The 19,763-nt window shown below is 47.3% G+C and overlaps 2 protein-coding genes across 14 annotated transcripts in view; one reads left to right on the forward strand and one right to left on the reverse strand.

Moving 5' to 3' along the window:
* Nucleotides 1-19,763, reverse strand: part of hemk1 (HemK methyltransferase family member 1) — a 128,676-nt gene that overhangs the window by 55,801 nt on the left and 53,112 nt on the right. For all 12 annotated transcript variants that reach the window (XR_005462384.1, XM_038812273.1, XM_038812270.1 and 9 more), the window contains 3 exons: nucleotides 12,330-12,497; nucleotides 10,741-10,805; nucleotides 220-269 (listed from right to left, as the gene is read on the reverse strand). Coding sequence is in view for 11 of the 12 variants with exons in the window: in XM_038812273.1 (XP_038668201.1) it covers nucleotides 220-269; nucleotides 10,741-10,805; nucleotides 12,330-12,497 (283 nt within the window). In the remaining variant the exon portion in view is untranslated. The remainder of the gene's footprint in view (nucleotides 1-219; nucleotides 270-10,740; nucleotides 10,806-12,329; nucleotides 12,498-19,763) is intronic.
* The window catches only part of LOC119973827 (uncharacterized protein C3orf18 homolog), a 216,203-nt gene that overhangs the window by 30,833 nt on the left and 165,607 nt on the right, over nucleotides 1-19,763 (forward strand). The gene's annotated exons all lie outside the window — the stretch shown is intronic.

The following is a 19,763-nucleotide window of genomic DNA, read 5'->3' on the forward strand; positions in this document are numbered from 1 at the left end:
ATCTTTGTCGTGTCCCAGTCACCAATTCAAGGTAAGAGAGGGGAATCCCGCTGCAAAACTCAGTGCGGCACCGGAAACTCCAATGATGGTGCCAGCTTGATCACATTTTTGCCGTGTTATTAAAGTAAGGGAGGAGAGGTAGTCCCTGACGTGACAGGGAATCAAAATGTATAAACACAAAGTTAAATGATAATTTGCCACGCCTTTAGTTTTACTTACCTGACAGTACATCAAGCTGCAATTCCTGAAGTCTGTGCTGAACACACAACCTGCAGATGCAACCGGGAAATAAATGATTATGGCATTGCATGATTCTTATCCATCGGTGAAAGAAATGGCCTATCCTGTATTATGCATACTTTAATAATCAGATTCTCTTGCTTGAGACAAATCAATTTCCTTTCAAGCAAGGTTAATTCATTCCCAGTGTGAGGCCTTTCTCAACAGGAACATGGATCAAAGAGTTAGATCAAGAAATCAGTGCGCCCCAATTCGTCGCACTCTTGATTTTTCGAATTCAATTGCTCCTGTTGTTTCCTTTAAACCTTTCCATTGTCCCCTTCTTATTTTTAGTTTACATGCTGTCCCTCAACAATGCCAGCTGATTGACTTTATTTCCACATGCACACTGATGACACCCTGCTCTGTATCACCACCACCTCTTCCAACTCCCCCAGTGTCAAAATTATCAAACTGCTTGTCCAACATCCAGCAGTGGATGAGAAATTTCCTCCAATTAGACGTTAGAAATATTATCCCTGCTCCAAAATCTGCCCCCCCCCGCATTGTTATGTCTACATGTGCTTATTCCAGTGTACTCTAGTTTCCATTTTATTTTCTATTCACGTGCAGAATGAATGTGGGTTTCAGTGTCAATGTAATGTGCAGGTGTGGCCACCGGTATAAATTAAAAAAAATCTATATATCACATGCTCTCGAAAAGGTACCAGTGAAAGAAGAAACAATATCAGCCATTGACACAGTAACAGGCTAGTCCACAGAGTACCAGATGTACTAAATTCAATTTTAAATTTGCCATGGTAGTTTTTGAACTCGAGCCTTAGGCTTGAGGTTCAGTACCATAAGCACTACACTACCATACACGGTAGAGGCATTTGTTTTTGTATTGTCGCCTGTACTCAATACATTTGACAGAAGAAAAGCTGAAGGCTTCAAGGCAAGATAAAGATTTTTGTCTCAATTTCACAAACTCAAAATTGAGAGAGACGTGCCTTTTCAATAGCTAGAAGATATAGAAGAGGCTATTTTTATTTTTCAGCTGACTGAGCCTTCTCAAAGCTGCCATGAATCGTGAGGAAAATAGCGCAGCCATTCCCTCACATCAACAAATACAATCTGGCAGAGGTAAAGTGTCTCTGTGAATCTCGAGAGACAGGCTAGCACGAGAATTGACAAGATCGTTCCCATAATGTGCTTTAATTCAGGGTGTTCAGGATGTGATTTAGATTTGTTGCCCAGTCTTTTATCTTCCCAATTTCATGACTCTTTCCCCTGCCAGCCAGAGTCACCAAAATAAATAGTGATCATAGAATCATAGAATTTACAGTGCAGAAGGAGGCCATTCGGCCCATCGAGTCTGCACCGGCTCTTGGAAAGAGCACCCTACCCAAGGTCAACACCTCCACCCTATCCCCGTAACCCAGCAACCCCACCCAACACTAAGGGCAATTTTGGACACTAAGGGCAATTAATCATGGCCAATCCACCTAACCTGCACATCTTTGGACTGTGGGAGGAAACCGGAGCACCCGCACAGACAGTGACCCAAGCCGGAATCGAACCTGGGACCCTGGAGCTGTGAAGCGATTGTGCTATCCACAATGCTACCGTGCTGCCCCTATTAGATTCCAAGCAATTTGCAAAATGGCTGTATTTGCCATTCACAATTTCCCAGTGGAATGGAAAGATTAGATTATTCACCCATGCAGGAAATTCAATTGCTTAACTTGTCACCTGAAGTCAAGGACACTGCTACCAAATGAAATTCCCTTGCTTAGGATTTGGGATTTTGATCTGAGGGTTTTCCTCAAGTTCAACATCACTGATCATTTCCTTAAATACAAATGTGGCAAGAGCTAGGGGTTGAACAGTGAGTACTTACGGGAACAGATCATGTACCAATGCAGGGGTCATCTCAACAACAATGATCGAAGAATGTACATTCTGTCTAACTGAGTTTGCAAATGAAATGACAAACTTATTTCTTTAACATTAAACAAGTATATTAAGCAACACTCAGTAAAAATGATACTGCCATAACAGCTTGCACTGATGTTGTGCCGAGCAATGATCACCCTACTCAAACCCACGTATCCACCCTATACCCGTAACCCAACAACCCCCCCCCCCCACCTTACTTTTTTGGACACTAAGGGCAATTTAGCATGGCCAATCCACCTAACCCGCACATCTTTGGACTGTGGGAGGAAACCGGAGCACCCGGAGGAAACCCACGCACACACGGGGAGGACGTGCAGACTCCACACAGACAGTGACCCAGCCGGGAATCGAACCTGGGACCCTGGAGCTGTGAAGCATTTATGCTAACCACCATGCTACCGTGCTGCCCCACTTTAACACAGAAGAATGCCCCATGGTTCTTCACTGAAGTGTAATCAGACAAAAACTGACACTGAGATAAAGAAATAGCTATTAGGAGAGGTGAGCAGATCATGTATGATCTAACTGCATGACAGAACAGGTTTGAATCACAGAATTGTTACGACATAGAAGGAGGCTGACTCTCCAAACGAGGGCCATTTCCCTGCCTTTTCCCCATACCCCTGCACACTTTTCCTATTAACCATCACATGCCTTCTTGAATGCCTCGCCTGAAGCTACCTTCATCACATTTCCCAGCAGTGCATTCCAGACCTGAACCACACGTTGTTTGAAACTGTTTTCCTCACATCACATTTGCTTCTTCTGAAAATCACTTGAAATCTGTGCCCTCTCGTTCTTGATCCTTTCATGAGAGGGAACAGTTTCTTCCTATCTACTCTGTCCAGCCCCCTCATGATTTTGGACATCTCTTATCAAATCTCCTTAGCCTTCTTCTCTCCAAGGAGAACAGTCCCATCCTCTCCAATCTATCCTCATAATTGAAGTTTCTCATCCCTGGAACCATTCTTGTAAACCTCTTCTGCACTCTCTCCAATGTGTTCACATCCTTCCTACAGTGTGGCGCCCAGAACTGTACACAATACTTCAGCTGAGGTCTAACTAGTGTCTTGTATAAGTTCAGCATAACCACTTTGCTTCTGTACCCTATGCCCCTGTTAATATAGCTCAGAATACTTTGAGCTGAATTCTCCACCTCGCACCGGTGGTAGCAGAGTTACCGATGAGGCAAAGAATACAGTGTCGGGAAGTAAACGGGATCGGCATCTGGCCCCTCTGCTGGCGGCAGGATCGATCGTCAATCATCTTTTTGTCTGGGGCCCCATAACCAAGAACAAAGGATCAAACTCTTACGGTTGTATAAAATATCTTACCAAGCTCTTTAAGTATGCCCAACCAGTCGAATTTAATTTTGACACAGGACCAGCCACAGTGTGAATTGTCTCCTCTCACTAGTTTGTATTTTTGGCACACGGAGGATGTAGCGGGGTCTATCCTGTGTCTTAAACTTGGTGTAACATGCAGGCGGTGCAATATTTTAAGTTGGGTCTCTTGCGTTCTATTACAGACCGAGATTCTACTGACATTTTCCCAGATAGTGCCCCAGGTCTCCTCGTCAATATTCACTACAAGATCCTTTCCCCACGACCACAGAGTCTCGAGCACATTTGTGGGTCTAGAACATATTGTGTCCTAAAACGGGCTAATTAAAACACCCGTCTGCATAATTAATGAGGTTGGGGCTGGAAGATTTAGCTTTTTTTCCTGCCATCCTCTGCAGTCTGAAACACTCCACGTTCCCATGCTCGCCACCGCAACTAGTCTCAAAGTGAAAAATTCTGCCCCACATCCCACCTTCTAACACTTGGAATAACTACCCTTTACCTCTACTCTGTCTTTCGGCTTCCATTCCATTTTGCCACTTGTCCCCGAACCCCACCTTATTGGACTTTTTATTGGTGACACGTAATCAAAGGCCGTTCGAAAATCTAGATGAGTTGCATTTTCTGCATTACCCTTGTCTACTCTCTCTGTTACTTCTTCTAACATTTAACCAAGACTTTCCCTTTTGGAACCATGCTGATATTATATTTTTGTTTCCTGATGCTCTTGTATTCTCTTCTTTAGTCTGCTACCTGCCTCTCAGCCTGCTGCAGCATCTGCTTGTGCACTTTCCTCCCTTTTGAGGGGTACTGGATCTGCCTGTGTACCCTCAACTGCTCCAGAAGTACTTCCAACAACTATATGTAAGAATGGAAATACTGTTGCTTTCCAGAAACCTCAGAGCAGCAGCAGGATTGAATGCTGAATGACACCCAAGGCCGGATGTTGCAGTTCCAAAAACAGGTCTCAACAGGAAAAGAACAAAAACACAATTGTGCAATCTGATATTTTCACAACAAGCAGTTCCCTGTCGTGTGAAAATATTTCTTCTCTTCTGTTGGCTAGGTATTTGGAATGGAAACAAATTAAGCAAAAAAAAAAACTTGGAATCTGATTAGCAATCAAATTTAAGTTATCTGGGCTGATGTGCAACTGGATAAAATGACAATATGATTGAAAAGAAAGAAGACACTATCAAAAATATTTCGTTCACAGTAACTTAGAAATCAGATACTGCCTGCCTATATGGAATAAGAACTGTTTATATATAGTACAGAACTTGAGAATTGCTGACAAAAAAGATTCAGTCTCAGCTTTTTGATTTGCTCTCATCCGGACAGATCACAAGGTCAGATACAAGAAAGGGAGCAATAGTTTACACTGCATGAAAAGAGAGTGCTGATTGGTTGGCAGGTGGAAAATACATCACGGGACAATTAACTGCAAAGCTATTGTTCAAATTCAAAAGTTCAAAAAACAAAGGCATGACGGGCAGCCAGTCCCTGGTACATTCCCCAGGGCAATGCCTAGAGCAATCAAAGTCCACCTGCCTGGTTTGAATTTGAACAATAGTTTGAAAGTTAACCTGGAAATTTGCCCTGTTTGGTGGGTATAAAAGATCCCATCGCACTATTTCAGTGATGAGCAGGGGAGTCAATTTTTATCCCTCAATCAATGTTCCTAACATGTTCATGGTCATTATCACATTGTTGTTTGTGGGGTTTTGCTCCGTGCAAATTGACTGCTATGTCTCCCACATTACAACAGCAGTTACACTTCAAAAACCTTTGGTTAGCTGTGAAGTGTTTTGGGAGATCCTAGTCAGAAAATGTGCTGCATAAACTCATGTCTTTCTTTTTCTTTTCAATGTGGACCTCTGTTCGTATCTTGGTCACCAAAAGGAAGTCTGCTATTGCGAGGGGAGGTCAGAGCTGCTGTGGGACATCTACTGCAGCATTAGAAAAGGAATAGTCTGAATTAATGGAGGCAGGGGAATTCTAAAGATCTAAATTATTTTTTTTGCTGAGGCCTTCGATTAAAATAGGTCACCCTCCCTGTTTAAAACAACTTCATTAGTCTGACTCTGAGACCACTGCCAACCCTCTCCAGGCTGACTCAAGGTTTGGTGGCAGTAAAAGGTGTGGAAAATAGGTGGGTAACTGGTCCCTCTCTTCCTGTTGCTATATGGAGTAGTTGAGGTGATTAGTATAGATGTTTGGAGGAGCAGATAAATAAGCAAATAAGGGATATGGGAATAGATATGCTAATAGTGTATAATGAAGTACGGTCAGAAGAGACTCATATGGAGCATGACCACTGGCATAAAGCAGTTAGACTGAATGTCCAGGTTTTGTGGGACAGTGAGGCGAGAGGGTAGGGGTGGGATATGTGAAGTGAGGGGGTGGGAATGTGTGGGATTGGGAGGGATGAGGTGATGATTTGAGGATGTGTGGGATGGGGGATGAGGTCAGGGATGGGTGTGTGTAGTGGGGGAGGGATGAGGCCGGGGGAAGAGAATATGGGGAGGCGCAGGGGGTGGGGGTGTGTGGGGAGAATCTTGGTGTGCAGTGGGAGGGTGGGATTTAATGCCACAAAATTAAATACTGTACATGTCTCCAATTGAATTTAAAGCAATATATGAACAGCAGTCTGAATTTTCATTATAATAATAATAATATATATAGGAGTGGAAGTAAGGCCATTCGGCCCATCGAGTCCACTCCGCCATTCAATCATGGCTGATGGGCATTTCAACTCCACCTACCAGCATTCTCCCCGTAGCCCTTAATTCCTCGCGACATCAAGAATTTATCTCTGCCTATCTCTATCTCTGCCTTGAAGCCATTTAGCGTCCCGGCCTCCACTGCACTCCGCGGCAATGAATTCCACAGGCTCACCACTCTCTGGCTGAAGAAATGTCTCCGCATTTCTGTTCTGAATTTACCCCCTCTAATTCTAAGGCTGTGCCCACGGGTCCTCGTCTCCTCGCCTAACGGAAACAGAAATTATGCCCGAAAGCAGACACAAGTCTGATGACATGTGTTGATGTAGTTGATGTACCAGTAGCTTGAGAATCCTGGGAGTCATCAAAATAAATGTAAGACTGAGTCTGAATCAGCACGGTTTCGTTAAGGGGAGGTCATGTCTGACAAATTGTTAGAATTCTTTGAGAAAGTAACAAGGATGGTAGAAAAAGGAGAACATGGACATGATCTATTTAAATTTCAAGAAGCCCTTTGACAAGGTATCGTATAGCAGGCCGTTAAATAAGAGCCCATGGTATTAAGAGTAAGATTCTGGCATGGATAGAGGATTGGCTGACTGGCAGAAGGCAGAGAGTGGGGATAAAGAGGTCTTTTTCAGGATGGCAGCCAGTGGCTAGTGGTGTGCCTCAGGGGTCGATGTTGGGACCACAACTTTTCACAATAAACATAAACGATCTGGAAGAAGGAACTGAGGGCACTATTGCTAAGTTTGCAGATGATACAAATATATGCAGAGGGACAGGTAGTATTGAGGAAGCCGGGGGGGGGGGGGGGGGGGGGGGGGGGGGGGGGCCTGCGAAAGGACTGGACAGGCTAGGAAAGTGGTCAAAGAAGTGCTAGATGGAATACAATGTGGAAAAGTGTGAGCTTATGTACTTTGGTAGGAAGAATGGAGGCACAGACTATTGTCTAAAGCGGAAAGGTTTAGGAAATCAGAAGCACAAAGGGACTTGGGAGCCTTAGTTCAAGATTCTCTTACGGTTAACGTGCAGGTTCAATCAGCGGGTAGAAAGGTAAATGCAATCTTATCATTCATGTTGAGAGGGCTAGAATACAAGAGCAGGGATGTACTTTTGAGGCTGAATAAGGCTCTGGTCAGACCCCATTTGGCGTATTGTGAGCAGTTTTGGGCCCCGTATCTAAGGAAGGATATACTGGCCTTGGAAAGGGTCCAGAGGAGGTTCGCAAGAATGATCCCTGGAATGAAGAGCTTGTCATATGAGGAGCTGTTGAGGACTCTGGGCCTGTACTCGTTGGGAGTTTAGAAGGATGAGGGGGAGTCTTATTGAAACTTACAGGATACTGCGAGGCCTAGATAGAGTGAACGTGCGGATGATGTTTCCACTAATAGGAAGAACTAGAACCCGAGGGCAGCCTCAGACTGAAGGGACGATCCTTTAAAACAGAGATGAGGAAGTATTACTTCAGTCAGAGGATGGTGAATCTGTGGAACACTTTGCGCAGAACGCTGTGGACGCGTGTCTTTAAGACAGAGACAGATCGGTTCATGATTAATAACGGATCACAGGTTATGGGGAGAAGGCAAGAGAATGGGGATGAGAAACATATGAGCCATGATTGAATGGTAGAGCAAACTCGATGGGCCGAATGGTCTAATTCTGCTCTTATGCCTTATGATCTAAGCCAGTTCTTGAATTAAGGCAGGTCTGAGTTTGTGTGCCATGAATCATTCTTTGAAAAATCCAATCAACAATTCAATGTCCATTTTTCCTGAGTGGCTGGCACGTCTGTTGCCAAATCCTGGGGTTGGTGTCATTAGCGTACAAGGAGCAGAGGCCATTGTGGGTTGGGACGTCAGAATGGTACAGTTGTATTGGCTACAAAGTTGAATTATTTTATAAATGTGATTTCTTTGTAGCCACTTTCCTAACATCACACAATTTCTTGGTGCTGAGCAGGTTCAAGGGGCCGAATGGCCCACCCCCAATACACATGTTCACATGTTGTTTGGATGGAAGAGATTAGCTGGGCTAGATGGTCTTTGTTGTCCATAACTATCCTGCAAACAGAGGATGGAATCATGGCTGGAATTGTGTTTACTTTGTTTCGAATGAAAGTTTACTAAACAAGCTTTGTGGCATGAAATTGCCGGGACAGAAGTGCTTAATGGACTCAAAGTAAATCAGTACTCTGTTTTACAATGCACATGATTCTCCAGAGTCCTTTCTATTGACTTTAATCTTGTCCTTTGTCCACTTACCTATTGTCCCACTTTATCAGGTGCTTTTCAAGTTTTCTGAAATATTGTGATAAAGTTGCGTTGCATAGTAGATACTGAAAATATATTGTAGTGAGAAGCAGCAATCAGCAGAGTTTTCAAACTTGCTGATCAGGAAAACACAGATACAACTGTGAACCACTCAGTCTTTGTGCTCTGGCCTCTGAAAAGCTGTGTCAAAGAGAAACACCAAGGACCCCAACTCTTCTCACTAACTGTGAAGGTCTATGTTCTTCAATCATCCCAATCTGTTGCTCTGGAGTAATTTGATCTTCCTGCCCTGCGAAAATCTTTGTATGCAGTAACTATACTGAATAATATCATACACCCAAGCAAGGGAAAATCTTCCAAGTTTTCGACAAAACAGAAAAGATCTTGTACCGTTTTAATTTTCAAGTGTCAATTTTCCACCCCCCCATTCGAATTTGCTGCCATCCTGTCCATGTGATGCAATGTGCAGAATATATTAATGAGGGCTGAGGCAGTCACCAAAATCAGCGTTATCATCCGCACAGTGTTATAAATAACTGATGGGATATTTTCCTGCCAAATTAATAATTATATGTAATGCAGTTGGAGTAAAATTTGTACTCTCTGGTTTGTTTAATAGTCGTGATGGGATCATCTGTAGGGCATGCACAAACTAACACTGGATTATATCTTTGCTGCTGTTAATATTAATGACCCGTGCTGCACACATATATATTGGAGGATATTTGTAATTGGAAAGGGAAAAACATATCATGCATGATTGAAGGGGCGGGTAAAAGAGGCGGTGGGGAAAGTGGGGGGTGGGTGCACGAGCAATAGTGACATAATTGACCAGATAATCTGTTTTAATGACATTGATCATTCACTCTACTTTTATTCAGGGCGCGATTCTCCGGAAAGATTTCTAAATGTGGTAGTGCGCAGGAATGGCGCTCGGTCCAGCGAGGCCAGCAACGCTATTCAACATTAATTGGTCCACTTGACAAGGGCTTCTGGACGCAAATTAAGGCTGATTCGCCAGGACCGTGCATGCCAGCCCCCCGCTAACAAGGTCGAGCAGCATTAAAACAGCGCTTGCTCAGCTAGCCCCATTCAGCTCACAGCCATGACGCTGAGAGGACTGGCTCCAAGATTCAATGATGCGGACCTGGCGAGGGTCCTAGGTGCGGTCGAGGCCAGGAGGGATGTCCTGTTCTCCCGAGGATCTTGGAGTGTGACCACAGGGCAGCCAGTGCCACCTGGGACAAAGTAGCGGTAGCTGGGAGCTCTGGGAGTGTGACCAGGAGGACTGGCCTCCAGTGCCGTAAGAAGGTCAACGACTTACACCGGGCGGCACGGGTGAGTTGGCATCAATGCCTCGGCCTCCCCCCCCCCCCCCCCCCCCCCCCCCCCGAGACCTTTCCGTTCCATGCGGGCACGCACCCTCCAACTCTCCATGTGGCCCCCAACTCTCCCATCACCCCCACTCTCCCTTCAACACCCCCACCCCAACCCTTCCTTCACACCTCGCTCCCACTGTGAACCACACGTGCAACTAATGATGCCCTCTATATTTCTCCGAAGGAGAAGCTCTTGCACAACCGCCGGGAGAGGGCCCAGACTTACACAGAACATGAGTTAAATATTGCGCTAGAACAGCATGAGAACTCCCCAGTATATGTGACTTCACACATAGTGCTGAGAAATCCTTAATGTCTACCTGAAAAAGCAGATGGAGGTTGGTATAATGTCTCATTATGCAGTCACTGAACTTTGTTAACTGATTCTCAACGCTCAATCATAAGAAACTATTGCTCAGTATATAATCAGAAATACATATATATGTATGGAAATAGGCCTCTGAATCGGGGGTCACTGGGGGCCTCTTTTGGCGGGTCTCTGTAATGGGAGGCTGAATCGGGTGAAATGTCAGCTCACCCTTGTACACTGGGGGTGGGGTTGGGTAACCCAGCAAATCCTGTGGTGGGAGGCAGAATTGCATCGCTGGGGAGGGTGCCCAATCACTGGACCTCGCTATCAGGTCCCCATTGAGGAGTCCCTCGCAATCCCTGCCATGCATACATTTTCATGGCAAGGACCAGTAAATCGTCTCTGGATTCCCGCTTGCAGGTCGAGCGCAAATCAGAGGGGCTTCAGCTCAGGCGGGAGAACAAAGAACAATTTCAGTCAATTTGTGAACAGCTTTTCAACACTATATGATCTAAGGGGCCCTTTCATTACCTCTCGGCATTTTGTCTGGTGAGGTCCACAGCTTCCTGACTTTTATCCACTGCCACAGCACGACTCTGCAAAATAAAACAATTAAATCAGGAAAAGCAATGAAGCAAAATGGCAATTCAGGAGACTGGGGTAGGGCAGCAGGCTTATGTTGAAATTAAACGGCAGAATTTGGAAAACCAAATGAAATTATTACATGAGGAAATAATTATACTATGAAGGCGAGATGTGTATTTTACTTAACAGATCGAACAACGAGAAGCAGAAGAGAAACAACAAGAAGATGCGAGATAAAAACAAGAAAATGTTGGAAACACTCAGCATGTGTGGCAGCATCAGTAGTGAGAGAAACAGCAAAAGGTCACGGCCCCGAAACGTTAACTCTCTTTCTTTCTCATGTGTTTTCAGTTTTTATTTCAGACACGCAGATGAGGGGTAGGGGAAGAATAAGTGCGAGAAGGTGAGATGAGGAGGGAGAAGGGAAGGTGGCACAAAAGAGACAAAAGGAAGAATACAGAGGACAGCGAGAGATAGAGAGAGGTGCGGAGGGGAAGTAGAGAGAAAGAATGAAAGGTCAGGTGAGAACTGCAGAGATGGCAATGGTGAAAAGGGAAATAAAGAGGCAAGACAGAAGCAGAAGAAAGGAAAGCAAGAAAATCAGAATTTCAAGGCCACCCAACACCTCCACACTACTGGTAAAACTCCAGCAAAGGCAGGTAGACAACATAACAAGACAACATTTGAATATATTCAAGAGGCGGCTGGATATAGCACTTGGGGGAGAATGGGGTCAAAGGCTATGGGGAGAAAGCAGGATTAGGCTATTGAGTTGGATGATCAGCCATGATCGTGACGAATGGCGGAGCAGGCTAGAAGGGCCAAAAGGCCTCCTCCTGCTCCTATCTTCTATGTATCTATGTAATCGCTTATTGTCATAAGTAGGCTTCAATGAAGTTACTGTGAAAAGCCCCTAGTCGCCACATTCCGGCACCTGTTCGGGGAGCCTGGTACGGGAATTGAACCGTGCTGCTACCTTGTTCTGCATTACAAGACAGCTGTTTAGCCCAGTGTGCTAAACCAGCCCCTAGTTTAAACAGGTATGGTGCCTCCTATCATTCTGCCCAATTTACGTACCCATGCCGGAAGGTGGGACATAAAACTTTGGCCATTGAAAAGGAAGTGAAAACCGAGAAGTATATGGAGATGTTTTTCAGGCTTACCAACATTAATATTTCTCATTGGATGTTATGGATTCATAAAATAATTAATTAGATATAAAGTTTTCAGAATTACTGAGAGTGTTTGGTTTGACTAAGGTTGACCATTAAGGATGGCGCGTCACACAACCAAACCACAAACGAGGAAAACATTTTTTAAAAGCATGAATATTGAATATCATTTTCCTCCAGAGCTTCAAACGAATTAGGTGAGTCAGTGCCAACATTGTTTTCAAATAGATCAATGGAATAGACAGAGAGCATTAAACATTAATTGAAAAAGATTTGAACATTTTGATGGCAAAGTTCCAGTTCAAATCTATAATTAATTGGAAAAAAAGGGTCTTTAAATGAAAATAAATTGCTAATACCCACTTGTAAGAAGAAATGCAGCAAGCTCAGAACTATGGCTCCAGATCCGCACCCAATTTCCAAGAAGAGAGGGTGATAAGCCTGTTGGGAGTTCTGCCAACGAGTCTTTCCAACAGAAAATAAAACGTCCTCTTCTTCAGCAAGTTCCGACAGCACCAGACTGACTAACTCCTAATTAAAATGTAATGAAAAACAGAAAATAAACATAAAATAACTATCATTTATTTCACACTGACTGTGACACATACTGATTTTCTGTGCCCATCTGATTACGGGTGTCATAAAAAGGAGATTGTTCATTTTACTCCCCGTCATCATTCAGTTAATGAGTTAGTTCTGCGAGACCATTCTGTTGGCTTCATTCCAGCCCTGGTTCAAACACGGACGAAAGTGCTGAATTCAAGAGGTGAGGTGAGGTGAGAGATTACCTTTGGCATCATGAATTCATTTGATCCAGTGTGGCATTAAGGAGCCTAAGTAACACTGATGAGAATTAGGGAAGAAAGCTCTCCACTGGCGCGAGTCATACCCAGCACAAACAAAGATGGTTTTGGTTGTTGGAGGCCAACCAGGACATTGCTGGAGAGGTTCGTCAGTGTGGTGACCCAAACCTAAGTATCTTCAGCTGTTCCATCAATGACCTTTCCTTCATCTTTTTTTCCCATTTTTCTTTACAAGTTTAAAGTAGCCAATTATTTTTCTCTTCCAATTAAGGGGCAATTTAGTGTGGCCAATCCACCTAACCTGCACATCTTTGGGTTGTGGGGGTGAAACCCACCCAGACATGGGGAGTGTCAGAATATCCACTCATGCATATAATAAGATGCAAACAGGCAGTAATTGACACATAGGATGACCAGTAAGCATACAACACAGTACAGCCAATCACCAGACAGGACACTACCACTATTAAGCCAGAGCGCACTAGGTTTCCTGCTCTCTCGGGACCCAGCTACTGAGACAGTCAGAGTTAGGGCTAGCAAAGATAAAGATCGGGAGGCACTGGAAGATGAACAGGAATCTAGGGAGGATTGTCATCCTTACAGTCTGCACCCTCCCTGCCAGTGACAGCGGGAGTGCAACCCATCTCCGAAACTCCCTCTTCATTTGTTCCACTACTCTCGTCAAATTTAACTTATGCAACCTGCCCCAGTCTCGTGCCACCTGTATCCCCAAGTACCGGAAACTTTCCTCAACCAGCCTAAATGGCAGCTCCTTCAGTCTATTCTCCTGGCCCCTTGCCTGCACCACAAACATCTCACTCTTGGCCATATTTAATTTGCACCCTGAGAACCGGCCAAACTTCCTCAATGTTTCCAGTATATTTTCCATCCCGGCCAGTGGGTCTGACACGTACAGGAGCAGGTCGTCCGCATAGAGAGAGACCCTGTGTTCCACCACCCCTCTAGTCATTCCCTTCCACCTCTTTGCAGCTCTCAACGCAATTGCCAATGGCTCTACGGCCAGCGCGAACAGCAATGGGGAGAGTGGGCATCCCTGTCTGGTCCCGTGATGTAGTCTGAAATAATCTGACATTATCCTGTTTGTCCTAACGCCAGCTTTTGGGGCCTGGTACAATAGTCTGACCCAATTAATCAGTCCCTCCCCGAACCCAAACCGTCCAAGCACCTCCCACAAATAGCCCCACTCCACCTGGCCGAAGGCCTTCTCAGCGTCCATTGCCACCATTACTACCACCTCCTTGCCCGTCGGGGGCATCATGATCACATTAAACAATCTTCTCAAGTTAGCTGTCAGCTGCCTGCCTTTCACAAACCCTGTCTGATCGTCCCCAATCACCTCCGGTACACAGTCCACAATTCTAATCGCCAGGACCTTAGCCAGGAGCTTGGCATCCGCATTGATCAGGGAGATTGGCCTGTATGACCCGCAGGATTCCGGGTCCTTGTCCCACTTAAATATCAGCGAGATGGTGGCTTGCGACATCGTCAGCGGCAGGGTCCCTCTGTCCCTTGTCTCATTAAAAATCCTAGTCACGACCGGTCCCACTATCTCTGAGAACTTCTTGTCAAACTCTATTGGGCATCCATCCAGTCCCGTGGCTTTCCCCGACTACATGGCCTTTAAGCCCCCCGGTACCTCCTCCGCTCTAATTGGGGCCCCCAGCCCGTCCACTAGTCCCTCGCCTACTTTTGGGAAGGTTAGTCCGTCCAGGAACCTTTTCATCTCCTCCGGGGGTTCTGAAGTGTATAGCTTACTACAGAAGTCCCAAAATACCTTATTCAGTCCTGCCGGGTCCTCCACTCTGCTCTCCTCCCCATCAACCACTCTACTTATTTCCCTGGCCGCCTCCCTCTTCCTGAGTTGCTGTGCTAGCAATCTGCTGGCCTTCTCCCCATGCTCATACACCCTCGCCTTCCTAAATTGTTCCACGGCCCTACTCGTGGACAGCACCCCCAGTTCCGCCTGCAATCTCCGTCTCTCCCTAAGTAGGTCCTCCCCCGGGGACCCCGCATACTCCTCGTCTATCCGGTAAATCTCCCTAACCAATCTGCCCATTTCTGCTCTGTCCGCCCTGACCCTGTGAGTCCGAATTGAGATCAGCTCCCACCTCACTACTGCCTTCAGCGCCTCCCACAGGGTCGCTGCTGAAACCTCCCCCGTATCGTTCACCTGCAAGTAATTTTGCATACACTTCTGCAGTCTCTCACATATCCCCTCCTCCGACAACAATCCTACGTCTAACCTCCATTGCGGGCGTTGGTAATTCGCCCCCCCACCCCGACCTGCAGGTCCACACAGTGCGGGGCATGGTCCGAGATAGTGATTGCCGAATATTCCATATTCTTTACCTCCCCTACACAGTCCCTGCTCAAGATTTAAAAAATCAATCCTAGAATATACTTTATGAACATGCGAGTAGAACGAGTAGCCCCTTCCCGTCGGCTGCCTGGCTCTCCATGGGTCCACTGCCCCCATTTGCTCCATGAACCCTTTCAGCTCCCTTGCCATTGCTGGGAGTCTACCCGTTCTGGGACATGACCGGTCTAGCCCTGGGTCAATGACCATATTAAAGTCCCCCCTCATTATCAACTTACATGAGTCTAGGTCTGGGATCTTCCCCAGCGCTCTTTTGATAGAGTCAACTTCATCCCAGTTCGGAGCATATATGTTCACCAGCACCACTCTTCTCCCCTCCAGCTTGCCCCTTACCATAAGGAATCTGCCCCCGCCGTCTGCGACTACGCCCTCCGCCTCAAATTGAACCCGCTTATTGATCATAATTGCTATCCCCCTGGACTTAGAATCCAAGTCCGAGTGGAAGACCTGGCTGATCCAGCCTTTCCTTAGCCTAGTCTGGTCAGACACTTTCAGATGTGTCTCCTGCAACGTAATCACGTCTGCTTTAGAGCCCGGAAATGCGCGAACACACGTGCCCTTTTAACTGGCCCATTTAGTCCCCTGACATTCCAGGTGATCAGCCTGGTTGGGGGGGTGCACACGCACCCCCCCCCCCCAAACGCCGGTCAGCCATAACCTTTCTTGGGTCGCCCCCGTCCATGCGCCACGCCATTCTTGGCTCGCCACTTGGCTACTTCCACCCCCGACCTCCTCTCCATTGCCTACTTCAGATCCCCCCCCCACGTCAGCAGAATAACTCCCCCCTCCCCCCCAGCAACATCCCCCGATAACCCCATCCCTGCCATCTACTGGCTGTATTCTCTCCCCCCCCCCCCCCCCCCCCCCCCCCCACCTGACTCCCTTGACTAGCCAATCTGCTAGCCCGGTGACTCATCCCTCCAGCGCCCACTTGTCTCACTCCCATTGTTTCCCCAACCTCATCCCCCCACTCCCCATCCCCCTCCCCAACCCGCTGGAGCAGTCTCACTAAGGTGAGAAAGATCAAACAAGATGTAAACATCAAACAGCACTGTGAGGCTGCTCCTGGTACAATACAGTTCCAGCTGTGTACACAGAAAAGTGTTAACCCACGTCCCTTTCTGAGCATTAATAAAATAACACCGCAATAACACAGTGCCTCACCCACCCGAAACAAACATAAAAACCATAGCTATAAATGAAACGAAAACCCTCAACCAACATCTTTAATCCCCATTGCTGACCGGCCACCCTTATGTTACAATAAAGGCTCCAGCGCACCACGAGAGCCCGCCAAAAGGTACCCACCACAGCAGAGAGAAAAAAAGAAAAAAAAGCAACAAAAAAAGGTTAAAGACCATACGAGAGGGGGGGGGGGGGGGGGGGGAGGAATCCCCAATCCCCCACAGACAACAGCTGCCCACAAATACACCACATCGCACCTTTAAAGCAGTAAACAGTCGACCTGCAGTCCAGGCACAGTAGGCATCCCCTCAAACGGTAACTCTCGGACCCGACTTGCGTCCGTGGGTCCTTTTTTCAAGACCAGCCCCTGATCCCTCGCGAAGATCATCGCTTCTTCGGGCTCGGAGAAGTAGTGGTGTTGGCCCTGATGTGTGACCCAAAGACGGGCCGGGAAGAGCAGACCAAACGTCACATGCTTTTTGAATAACACCTCCTTAACTTGTTTAAAAGCTGCTCGACGCCTGGCCACCTCCTGGCATAGATCCTGAAAAAGGCGAAGAACACTGTTATTCCACGTGCTGCTCTTTGCCCACTGCAGCACCCGCACTGTTATTCCACGAGCTGCTCTTTGCCCACTGCAGCACCCGCACTGTTATTCCACGAGCTGCTCTTTGCCCACTGCAGCACCCGCACCTTCTCCACAAACCTGTGGAACCTGATCACCATCGGACAGGGGGGACCCCCCGGACGCATCTGTCACGCCTGTACTCTGTGTGCCCCCTCCAGCTCTGGCGGTCGCGGAAAGGCTTCAGCCCCCATCAGCTGCACCAACTGGTCAGCCACAAACGCTGTGGCATCAACTCCCTCAGCCCCCTCCGAGAGGCCGATGATCCTCAGATTTTGTCTGCGGGCTCTATTTTCCAGCTCCTGTACTCTGTCCAGCAGTCTTCTCTGTCTCTCCTTCAACCCATCGGCTTCTAGCGCAGCAATCGTCTGCGCGTCCGCCTCTTCCTCCACCGCCTCTCCCAGCTCCTTAACTTTTTCGTCCTGGGCATCCAGTCTCTGGTTCAGCTGATCCACTGCCTTCTGAAGTGGGTCCAAGTTATCCCGCTTCAACGACTCAAAACTGCTTTCAATCACCTGCAGCATGTTTTCCAGCGCTTGCTGGATCGCCGGGTCCGAGGTCCGTAGGTCCACCATTTGTGCTCCCAGGTCAGCTTCCCCTGCACCTTGCCTTTGTCCCTTCCTCTCCCATTTTCGCTGCTTTCTGCTCTCCCACAGTTCCATACAGCTCTGCCCGCTCCTCAGCACCTCCGTGGCAGTCCTTTCAGCGCTCCACAGTCCCGCAAATCCGGGGAACCAGGTCCTCAAATCCCGCTGGAGTGAGAGCCACCGAATGTGTGGCTCACTCACTCATCGCCGCCACCAGAAGTCCAATGTCCCCAATTCTTTAACATGAAAGACGAGCTGACGATTGTGGAAGGAATCCTTCTGAAACTCGACAGGATCGTTATTCCTCAGAGCATGCAGGTTATGGTGCTGGGTCAACTCCATGAGGGTCACCCTGAAGTCGAGAAATGCCGACGCAGAGTTCGGGAGGCGGTTTATTGGCCGGGCATTAACCATGACATTGCTAACACGGTCCTCAACTGCCCCACCTGCCAGAAGTTTCTACAGGCTCAACCCAAGGAAACACTGCAACAGCACGAGATTGTGACCTCTCCGTGGTCCAAAGTAGGTGCAGACCTTTTCCACACCAAGGTGCGTGACTACGTACTCCTGGTCGACTACTTCTCCAGTTACCCAGAAGTGGTGAAACTGTCCGACCTCACGTCGAAGGCGGTCATCAAAGCCTGCAAAGAAATGTTCGCCAGGCACGGGATACCGCTCACGGTAATGAGCGACAACGGTCCATGCTTTTACAGCCAGGAATGGTCTGATTTTGCACAGTCCTACAACTTCCGTCACGTTACCTCCAGTCCTCACTACCCGCAATCAAATGGGAAGGCCGAGAAAGGGGTCCATATTGTCAAGTGGTTCCTGTGCAAAGCTGCAGACTCAGGCTCCGACTTCAACCTGGCAATGCTGGCATACAGAGCAACCCCACTGTCCACTGGGCAGTCTCCAGCGCAGATGCTCATGAATCGCACTCTGAGGACCACAGTTCCAGCCATCCATGTTCCAGACCTTGACCACCTCACAGTTTTACAGAAAATGCAGCAGATCCGGGCCCAACAGAAAGCCACATATGATGCTCATGCCACGGATCTACCCGAGTTGGCTCCAGCCAATCATATTCGCATCCAGTTGCCTGAGGGCGGCTGGTCAGCCACAGCTGTTGTTGTCAAACAAGTTGCCCCAAGGTCTTTCCTTGTCCGCATGGCTGATGGCTTCCTGCTACGGCGCATGAGACGGGCATTGCAAAGAGTTCCACGCCCACCACCTGACCGCAGTGCTCCGCCGGCCATCATACTTCGTCCGGACGCACCCTGCCACGAGGCCACCAATCTGCCAGAAATCCTGCCGGCCCACGCGACCACCGTGATCCCACCTATCCGTGTGCAGGGGGCTCCTGATCCACCGCTGCGGCGATCGACAAGAATTCATCGCCCACCACAAAGACTGAATCTGTAGACTGAACTTTTGTAAATTTTGTGACCGAATTCATCGATTTAACCTTTGTAAATATTGCTTCATAGAACATAGAACAGTACAGCACAGAACAGACCCTTCGGCCCTCGATGTTGTGCCGAGCAATGATCACCCTACTTAAACCCACGTAACCCGTATACCCGTAACCCAACAATCCCCCCATTAACCTTACACTACGGGCAATTTAGCATGGCCAATCCACCTAACCCGCACATCTTTGGACTGTGGGAGGAAACCGGAGCACCCGGAGGAAACCCACGCACACACGGGGAGGACGTGCAGACTCCACACAGACAGTGACCCAGCCGGGAATCGAACTTGGGACCCTGGAGCTGTGAAGCATTGATGCTAACCACCATGCTACCGTGAGGCCATCGTTTGCCATGTATCTGCACTATTGACACCTTCCCATGTATATACGTTTGTTCAAGCACCGTTTATATATAGTCAGGCATATATACACGTATACATACCTCAGTATTTATTTAACTAAAAAAAAAGGGGGAGATGTCATAATATCCACTCATGTATATAATGAGATGCAAACAGGCAGTAATTGACACATAGGGATGACCAGTAAGCATACAACACAGTACAGTCAATCACCAGACAGGACACTACCACTATAAAGCCAGAGGGCGCTAGGTTTCCCGTTTTCTCGGGACCCAGCTACTGAGACAGTCAAGAGTCCACGAGCTAGCAAGTGCAAACACCATGTGCTAGCGAGTAAGTCTAGTCAGGCTCAGGTCACCAGTCAGA

This window comes from Scyliorhinus canicula, chromosome 11, assembly GCF_902713615.1.
Source record: "Scyliorhinus canicula chromosome 11, sScyCan1.1, whole genome shotgun sequence".
NCBI lineage: Eukaryota > Metazoa > Chordata > Chondrichthyes > Carcharhiniformes > Scyliorhinidae > Scyliorhinus > Scyliorhinus canicula.